Source organism: Crocuta crocuta, unplaced genomic scaffold (genome assembly GCF_008692635.1).
Source record: "Crocuta crocuta isolate KB4526 unplaced genomic scaffold, BGI_CrCroc_1.0 scaffold241, whole genome shotgun sequence".
NCBI lineage: Eukaryota > Metazoa > Chordata > Mammalia > Carnivora > Hyaenidae > Crocuta > Crocuta crocuta.
The window spans coordinates 358819-369035 of NW_027527807.1; the positions used below are offsets into that span (position 1 = coordinate 358819).

General features: G+C 42.6%; 1 protein-coding gene across 1 annotated transcript in view; it reads left to right on the forward strand.

Annotated features, from left to right (window-relative positions):
• Window positions 1-10217, forward strand: part of ATP11C (ATPase phospholipid transporting 11C (ATP11C blood group)) — an 88680-nt gene that overhangs the window by 7808 nt on the left and 70655 nt on the right. The window contains exons 3-4 of the mRNA XM_077773879.1: window positions 2795-2875; window positions 5117-5224. Coding sequence (XP_077630005.1) covers window positions 2795-2875; window positions 5117-5224 — 189 coding nt within the window. The remainder of the gene's footprint in view (window positions 1-2794; window positions 2876-5116; window positions 5225-10217) is intronic.

Sequence of the window (10217 nt, forward strand, 5' to 3'; positions counted from 1 at the left end):
TAAATAAAGGGGCGCCTGGGTGGCTTAGTCGGTTAAGCATCTGACTTCGGCTCAGGCTGTGATCTCACGGTTTGTGGGTTCGAGCCCCACATCGGGCTTTGCACTGACAGTGTACAGCCCGCTTGGGATTCTCTCTCTCTCTCTCTCTCTGTCGCCCTCTGCCTCTCCCACACTTGCCTTTCCTNAGCTCCACAAACAACCTCCCCTCTTTTAGAAACTTACTCACTTCAAACAAACTCCCAATCCACTTGTAATTTTCCAATGGCCTGTGACCAAAAAGGTGTTTCAGGGCTTGTTTTAATAATAGGATTTTTTAGGGACTCCTGGGTGGCTCAGTCTGTTCAGTATCTGACTTGTTTTTTTAAATGTTTATTTATTTTTGAGAGACAGAGACACAGAACATGAGCAGGGGGAAGGGGCAGAGAGAGAAGGAGACACAGAATCTGAAGCAGGCATCCTGCAGTCGTGGGATCGAGCCTTGCGTCAAACTCTGTGCTGAGTGCGGAGCCTGCTTGGGATCCTTTCTCTCTCCCTCTCTCTGGCCCTCCCCGGCTCGTGCTCTCTGTCTCTCTCAAAATAAATAAATAAATATATTTAAAAATAAGATGCTTTAAAGTACTAACATTACATTTCACGATTTATATGATTTTATATATTTCTAAAGTAGCATTTTTACGTAGCAAACCTGTTGAAATAAAAAAACAAAGAAGAAAACCTGTTGAGAATTTGTTACTTTCTTTAAAAGCTTTCATAGATGTCACATCTTTTTGTTCATCCTAGAAGGGCATATATTGTGTGCCGTTCATTTCAATGGCATATATCAAAGTCAAAAACAGTTCAAATGAATAGTTTTACTTTGGGGAGCACCAGTTTCCGCCTAATTGAAAATTTATCACTTTTCTTTGTGATTATCACTTTTGCTCTTCCTCATTCATTTACTTTTAAGTATGAAAGCCTGGCAAACTTGATCTTCTTTCTCTGTGTTCCTGCTAGTGTTCTGTGTTTTAAATTTTAGACCTCTTAAATTGCACCTTCCATCTTTAAGTCTATGAGCTATTAAAAGTTTTCCCTCGCCAAGATTACCCCCAGGAAATTTTATCACAGTAAGGGGTTTGTGTGTTTGTTTTTCCTTGCTTCCGTTTTGAAACGAAGCAGAAACATCCCAGTGAAATCGCTTAAATGCCTCGTTACTGTAAAATGCTTCTGTTTATCCACTTTGAGGCTTTGAGTAAATGGTACTGTAATTTAATTTAGCCCCGCTACTTAAAACCAATTTGGGTTATGCTATGGGAGAGAGCTAATTTCAGCCTTAAATGACAGGGCATTTGAAAAGGGGCTAGTCTAGATCCCCAGTAAGAGATCTTACGGAACAGCCTGAAATAAATGGCAGAAAAACATTACGCCCAGAAGAATCCTTCCATGTGGTACGCGCCACCCGTTGTGTGCCTTGCGGTATTCCAGATACTGAGAGACTCTTGCAAATAGCATGAAAATCAAGATACGGCTTTTCTATCCTTAAGCAATAGCCTTGTAGCCAAGAAGACAGTCGTATGTTCATTTCATGCAGAACAAGGCAACCTCTTATGCGGATACGGTGGAAGTTAGTATGTCCTTTGAACCAAGAGGCGCTTAAGAAGGCTTCAAAGAATAGATGATAGCTGAACTAAGCCCTGAAAGATGAGAGTGAGTTGACCTGGTGCAGAATGCCCCCCTGCTCTCTCGGGCAGGGCACGCAAGCACGGAGCTGTGTGAGAGCCTGTGTCTCTGACTTCAGGGTGTGTGGCAGAGACAGGCCCGTGGTGGGGATTAGAGATGGGGGCAGATTGAACTCATGGTCCTCTGTCCCTCAGGCCTAGTCCTCTTTCAGTACCCTGTGTTTCACTGAATGACGACAGCATCCACCCAGCCGTGTTAACCAGAAACTCGGAAGATCTCTTTAATCACCCCGGACAAGAAATTCCTCGTTAACCCCTAAGGATCTCTAGAAGCTCGTTCCCCGTGTACTTCTGCCCCTCTCATCCAAGCCATCGTCTTTTGCCTGGATCGAGGCAGTAGCCAGCTAGGTGGATTCCTGCCTTCTCTCCTGTTCCCTTCTGTTCCACTTTGCCCAAATCAGGGAGAACATTCGCTCCAAAATGCAGTTCTGTTCACAGGAGCTGCCCTTGCCTAAAAGCTTCCGTTCTTTCCCACTGTGGGATAAAGAATGAGCTCTCTCCCAGAGGGCCCTCCTTGGCCTCGCCTCTGTCTCCCTCTGTAGCCCCGTCTCACACCACACTCTCTTGCCACTGGCCTCCATACATTCCCTCCTACTGCGGAGACTTCGCATATGCTGTTCGTTGGGCCTAAAAGCCTGCCCTTCATCTAGTTCGTTTCCACTTACTCTTTAAATCCCGGTGCCTCACTTGTTTTCACTGTCTAGTTTTCCTGTCAGCTGCCACATTCGTGAGGGCAGGGGCTGTTCTCATCTCTTATTTAAAGTGACAGCTTTAGAGCGGAGCCCATTAGAGCCCAGGGGCTGAAAGAAGGGTGCTTCACGAATCGATGGTAAATGATTGGTCGTGTTTCGTTGAAGGAGCTATTCCAAGCTGGAATGAAAACGAAGCCTGAATTTAGAACTGTTCCTTTCAAGTAACTGCTCTGTGGATTGCATTGTTTTGATGAGCGTTAACATTCACCCTGCTACCGGGATGTGTCTTGTCTGTAGTTTTTGTCTGAAGTGGTTCCAGCATGTGTGTCCCCCATGTAAGTGAATGGCTTATTTTCATTTCATGTGCAATTAAATCTCTTTCCCTAGGTCACAGTAGACACACCAACGAGCCCCGTTACCAGTGGACTTCCGCTGTTCTTTGTAATAACTGTTACAGCCATCAAGCAGGTAAACTTCTTATTTGCAGTTACGCATGCATTTCACTCCTGTCTGGTAGGCATTTTGTTGTCAGAGTTCCTTTCTCATATCTATATGGAGCCGGCAGCATCCTTGATGGATAGAGTNCAGTTAAGCGTCCGACTTCGGCTCAGGTCATGATCTCACGGTTTGTGGGTTTGAGCCCTGTGTCGGGCTCTGTGCTGACAGCTCAGGGTCTGGAGCCTGTTTCAGATTCTGTATCTCCCTCTCTCTCTGACCCTCCCCTGCTCACGCTGTCTCTCGCTCTCTCTCAGAAATAAATAAAAAACATTTTAAAAAATTTAAAAAAAAGAAAACAGTAAAATGACTGGAAGGCACATCTTTCACTTCTTTTGCCCCTCTGCTCCTCAGTGTTTGTGTGTGGGATCGTAACCCGAAAATAAAGTCGGGAGAAGGTACAGCTCAGACAGGAAGTGAGAGGCGAATTTTTAACGCAGATCAGTTTTTTCAGTGTAGTAGATGTTTCTGAAAAATTCCCATTCTAGTGAAGTTTTTTGTTGTCGTTGCCTAAAGTAGAGAACTCAGTAGCACAAATGCTTTATAGGTGTTGTGTTTTCCGATGTCACCGAAGTGGGTGGGAGGGGAGACTTTTATTCTTGTTTCTCATCAAAGCCGGCGATCGCCATGATGCTCAGGTCTTGGAAGTATTTTGAGCATTTTGTATGATCGTCCCTTTGAAAACTTCCACGTGAAATTGAAAGTGGAAATGGGAAACTGGAGGTAGAGTGGGCTAGCAGTGTTTATCAGGCACTGAGGCCATCCACAGGACCTGGCTAATTGCAAACATACTTTTAGACAGTGCTTGTCAAAGAGCTTTAAAAATTACCCTAAAGAACTTCAACAATGAAGGCCTGCTTAATGGTATTTGGAACAAGGTTACCATTCCTCTGGGGGGGGGAGGGCGGTTATCTGGTGTTCTATCTTCCCTACCAGGAACTGCAAGAATATTTTATCAAGTGTTTGGTTGCTAAATAAAGACATTTGGAATGTTCTTTCCCTTAGGCTGTTAGGATTATTTTCTTTAACATCACAGAATTGCCAGTTCCAAGAATAGCCTGTATGGTTTACAAAAGCTCTTACTGATTCATTTTACTCCCTATACTAGTTCATGTTTGGGCTTTTCTTTCCTCACTGACATCACAGAAAGTACCTTCGGAAGTGATAGCCTAGCATTGTCACAAAGAGGGACAGAACAGGAATGAATATAGCACTGGGAGGAAAGGGGAAGGCGATCAAGAGAATTTTTTTTTTCAAACAGCTATATTTGAAAAGGTACAGACATTATTCTAAAGAAAAAAAGGAGAAGAGGTCACGCTCAAACAAATGAACATCCTCTTCCCTTGGCTCTTTTGGCTTAAATTTACTTCATACAAAAACCCCAAAGAAAAATGAACCATTAGACCTTTCTCTGATTACTTTTAACTCTAAAATATGAACACCAATTTATAGATTCCTTTACCACCCAGTCAGTGGAGAAGTTTAACTGCTGAAGTCCAAAACTTATCATAGAGTCTCCACCAAAATAATCCTATCTAACCCTATCCTTTGGGGAGAATCCTATTTCCTCAGAGATGACCACTGCCAACAGTCCACTATAGAAGAATATGTTCAACTGATTATGTCTATAAGAAAATAAAACACAGGGGGGAAAAAAAGTTGTCAAATTCAAAAGTAAAGACATTGGGGCACCTGGGTGGCTCAGTCGGTTAAGCGTCAGGTTTTGGCTCAGGTCATGATCTCACAAACAGTTGTGAGATCAAGCCCCATGTCAGGCTCCAAGCTGAGTATGGAGCTTGCTTGGGATTCTCTGTCTCCCTCCCTCTCTGTCCCCCCACCAAACCCCCAAGTAAACAAATAAACTTTTTTTTAAAAGGTAGAGAAATTAACACTAACTTGAATAAGAGTAGAATTGGAAGAATAAGTCACAGTCCTTCACATATTATGGTTCTGATGCCTGTGTTTCCATTGATACTTCTCTGTAGAACGGAGAGACCTTTTAACACCGTAAAGCTATTTACCTTAGGGGTATTTTGAAAGCCTATCTTAGTTTTGCTGGAAAAAACATACGGTATTGTCTCTTTAGCACTCTGCGTTGAGATTAATTTTATAAGTACAAATATCTGCTGGTGACTCACGGAGGGGGTTACAGACATTTATTAAGGGCTTTACTGCAGTACGTGAACTTGACCCTGGTTATTCTTATCCTCCTAGGGATACGAGGATTGGCTGAGACACAGAGCTGACAATGAAGTCAACAAGAGCACCGTTTACATTATTGAGAATGCAAAGCGAGTGAGAAAAGAGAGTGAGAAGATCAAGGTACTTTTGTAGCTCGTTCTTTGTTTTTCTTTTTATCGTGGTAAAAACACAGCATTTAAAAATGTACAGCTGAGCAACATTTAGTATGTTCACATTGTTAGGCAACTGTTGACACCGTCTAGTCCCACAACATTTTCATCGCCCTCAGAGGTAACCCCCCACCCTCATAGGCACAGGAAGTAGTCATGCCACACTTCCTCCCTCTTCCGGGCCCGGGCACCCACCAGTCTTCTTTCTGCCGCTATGGATGTGTCTACTCTAGACATTCCCTATAAATGGAATCACACCCTATGTGGCCTTTTGTGTCTTACTCCTCTCGCTTCCTGTAATGTTCTCGAGCTCTGTTCTTTTCGCAGCCTATATTAGTAATTCTTATTTTTAGGGCTAAAGTTCCATCTTTACCCATTCTCCAGTTGATGGACATGTGGGGTTCTTTCCCCCTGTTCGCTAGTGTGAACATTGCGGGTATGAACATCCGTGGACAAGTTTTTGTTTGAACACCCTTTCTCTATTCCCTGGGGTATATACCTAGGAGGAGAATGGCCACATGACACGGAAGTTCTGCATTCAGCTCTTTCGTGAACCCTCCAGCTGTTTTCCGCAGCAATGTATGAGCATTCCAAGATCTTCTTTTTATCACCTAATAAGATCCCTGTCAGTAAGATTTTAGACTTTACCCCACATCGAATAGTAGTTTTTGTTCTCAGCAGATTTTATCGTAGTTGACAATAAATATTACTTCTGAGCATTTGAGGTTTGCAGCAAAACTGAGCGGAAAGCGCAGAGTTCACATCTGTCCCCTTGCCCCACACACGGATATTTCACACCGTAGCCGTCTTTTGTGCTCGGCCTCCTCGTCCATTTATCCCTCCAACCCCAGGTCCTCACTCACCTTTTTACTGTCTCCATAGTTTGGCCTTTTCCATAATATTACACTCTTAGAATCGTATACAGTAGTAGCCTTTTCAGATTGGCTTCTTTTACTTAACAGTACGTACTTACGTTTATGCCGTGTCTTTTCGTGTGTCAATAGCCCATTTCTTGTTAGCACTGAATAATATCCCGTTGTCTAGAGGTACCAGTGTATTCATCCATTCACCTTCTGAATGACATCTTAGTTGCTTCCAAGTTGTGGCAGTTATGAATAAGGCTGCTGAGAACATTTATGTGTAGGTTTTTGCGTGGTCCTAAGATTTTAATGTATTAGGGTAAATATCAAGGAGCATGCTTCCTGGATTGTGTGGTAGAAGCGTGGTTTGTAAGGAACTGCCAGGCTGTCTCCAAAGAGGCTGTGCGTTTTGCACTCACATCGGCAGTGACCAAGAGTTACTGGTTTTCCACATCCTGGCCAACACTTGTTGTCCGTGTTTCGGATTTTGGCAGTTCTGATAGGTGTGTAGTGGCATCTCGTTTTTGTCTGCCTTTGCATTTCCCTAATGATGTACAGTGTTCAACATGTCTTCACGTGTCCTTGCCCTCTGAATATCTTATTTCCTGCGGTTGCCTATTTAGAGCTTTTGCCCATTGTGTTACATAGTGGTCCTTTTCTTATTGTTGAGTTTTAAGGTTTCTTAAAAAATATTTTGGGGGTGTCTAGGTGGCTCAGTTGGTTAAGCGCCGACTCTTGGTTTCGGCTCAGGTCATGGTTCGTGAGTTCGAGCCCCATGTTGGGCTCCACGCTGACAGTGTAGAGCCTGGCTTGGGATTCTCCCTCTCTCTCTGCACCTCCCCTGCCCACACACTCTCTAAACAAACAAACAAACTTCAAAAAAGAAAAAGAATCCTCTATTAAAAAATAAATAAAATAAAATACCCTGGATAATAGTCATATATCAGATATGTCTTTTACAAATAGTTTGTCCCAATCTCGAAGTATTATTTATTTTTTTATTTCATTCTGTTATTGTGACTTAAAAAGCACATAACATTAAATGGACCATCTTAACCATGTTTTTAAAGTATAATCTCCATTTTATTTTTTCCCAGAGAACACTTTGTCCTCAGTCCTTAAGGACTTAGCTACTCACATGGGCTTTGGTGGAGGTGGCGGGGCAGCACCCCCGGGTCTGGATCGGGGTGGGGGCGTTCTGTCCTCCGGACCTCCACGAGAGCGAGCCCGGACTAGCTTGCCGTCAGCGGCACAGCTCACACGGTAACATAGTTGGACATTCAGCGTGGGAAGCACACAGGCCTCGAAGACCCTTGCTTCAGAAATGTCCCTGATGGTGGCGGCCTGTACTGAGTTCCACATAACGAACTTCTTAATGGCCTTGTCCTCGGGCACGCGGTGGGTACAGCGGCTGCAGTCCTTTGCGGCAGGACCCTAATTCCTTCCCTTCTTGGTCCTCTGGGAAGCGGGGACCCTAGAGGGCCATCTTAACTAGTTTCGTTTTTAAGATTTTATTTTTTCAAATAATCTCTACGTCCAGCGTGGGGTTTGAACTCACAGCCCCAAGATCAAGAATTGCATGCTCCACTGACTGAGCCAGCCAGGCACCCACAGCATCTTTCCCATTTTTCAGTGTACACTTCAATAGTATTACGTATATTCATGTCGTCGTACAACAAATCTCTAGAATCTTCTCACCTTGTAACCCGAAAACTTTGTAACCGCTAACCACTAATGAGCCCCTGCCCCCAGCCCTTGCTGAACACCTTTCTACTTTCTGTTTCTATGACTTTGATTGCTTTAGAGAAATGCTTCCTCTCTTTGGGTTCATACAGTATTTGTCCTTTGGGTATTTCACCAGCATAATGTCTTCAGGGTTCATCCATGTTGGAACCCAGGACAGAAATGCCAACCCCCCCCTTTTTTAAATAACTGATAATCAGTTTATTAAAAAGGTTGATTTANTTCACCTCCTAGCTCAATACTGAGACTACATAATATTCCATTTTGTGTATATACTACATTTTCTTTTTCTTTCTTTTTTTTTTTTTTAACATTTGTTTTTGAGAGAGAGAGACAGAGAGTGACAGAGAGTGGGGAAGGGCAGATAGAGAGAGAGAATCCCTAGTAGGGAGCCCATGGTGTGGCTCAATCTCACGAACTGCGAGATCATGACCTGAGCTGAAATCAGGAGCCAGACCCTTAACCAGCTGAGCCTCCCTGCCGCCCCCTACATTTTCTCCCACCTCTTAGCTATGTGAGAAATGCTATGACGAACACCAGTGTACAGACAACTCGTTGAGATCCTGCTTTGAATTGTGTTAGATGTATACCCAGAAGAAAATTTCTTAATCATATGGTAATTCTAGTTTCAATTTGTTGAGGAGCCTGCCTACTGTTTTCCATAACAGATGTATCATGGTACCTTTGCACTTAGGTGTACAAAGGTTTCAGCGTCTCTGCATCTTCCCCAGCATTTGGTAATTTTTTTTCTTTTGATATTNGCTTAACTGACTGAGCCACCCAGGCGCCCCTGATAGTGGCCATCCTAATGTGTGTGAAATATCTCAGTGTGGTTTTGATTTGTACTTCCCAAATGATTCTAGAGATGTGGAACATCTTCTCATGTGCTTTTTGGCCATTTGTATATCTTTTTTGGAGAAAGGTCTGTTCAGCTCCTTTGCCCATATTTATTTCTGAGAGAGAGAGAGAGAGAGCAGGGGAGGGTCAGAGAGAGGGAGACACAGAATCTGAAGCAGGCTCCAGGCTCTGAGCTAGCTGTCAGCACAGAGCCTGATGCGGGGCTTGAACCCACAAACCGCGAGATCATGACCTGAGCTGAAATCTGTCACTTAACCGACTGAGCCACCCAGGCGCCCCTCCTTTGCCCATTTTTTAAGCGGGGTATTCGTTTATCTGTGTTGAGTTGTAGCGGTCCCTTCTGTATTCTGGATATTATCTCTTTATCAGGTATATGATTGGCAAATGTTTTTGCCCATTCCATAGGTTACCTTTTCATTGTGTAATTGATTCCTTTGGTGCAGTTTTTAAGTTTGATATATTCCCATTTCTGATGGTGTATGTGCAAGAAATCATTGCCAAACCCAGTGTCCTGATGCTTTATCCTGATGTTCTTCTAGGAGTCAAAAAAGTTTAAGTCTTATGTTTAGGTCTTTAATTCATTTTGAATAATTTTTGTATCTGGTATAAGGCAAGTGTCGAACCTCATTGTTTTGCTTTCCCAACAGCATTTGTTGGAGGCACTGTCCCTCCCACGCATAGTCTTGGCACTGTTGTTGAAAATCATTTTGCCATATGTGCAAAGGTTTATTTGTGGGCACCCTCTCCATTGATCCATATATTTGTCTTTAGGCAAGTACCGTACTGTCTTAATTATTGTTGCTCCATAGTATGTTTTGAAATCTGGGCTTGTGAGGACNTCTCAAGTTTGTTTTTTCTTTTCAACACTGTTTTCCCTATCTGGGGTCCCTTGAGATTCCATATGATTCTAGGATTTTTTTTCTATGTGTGCAAAAAAATGACTTAGCATACTGATAAGAATTCCACTGAGTCTGTAGGTTGCTTGAATAATATAGGCATTTTAACCATCTTAAGCCTTCTGATTCATGAACATGAAATGTCTTCCCACCTAGTTTCATTATCTTTGATTTCTTTTAGCAATGCTTTGTAGCTTTCATTGTGCCAGTCTTTAGCTTCTTTGGTTAAATTTATTCCTAACTATTTTACCTCATTTTTTCTTTACAAATTTTTATTTAAATTCTAGTTAGCTAACATACAGTGAGTATTTTATCTTTTTTGATGCTATTGAAAATGAGATTGCTTTCTTAATTTCCTTTCTGGATTGGTCACTGTTAGTGTACAGAAGTGCAACTGATTTTGCGTATTGATTTTACATCCTGAAATGCCGCTGAATTCATTTATTAATTCTAACGGGTTTTTGTGTGCGGAATCTAGGGGTTTTTATGTATAATATTAGGTCATCTGCAAACCAGAATAATTTCACTGCTTCTTTTCCAATTTGTGTGCCTTTTCTTTCTTTGTTTCTTTCTCTCTCTCTCACTCTTTTTTTTTTTTTTTTTTTTT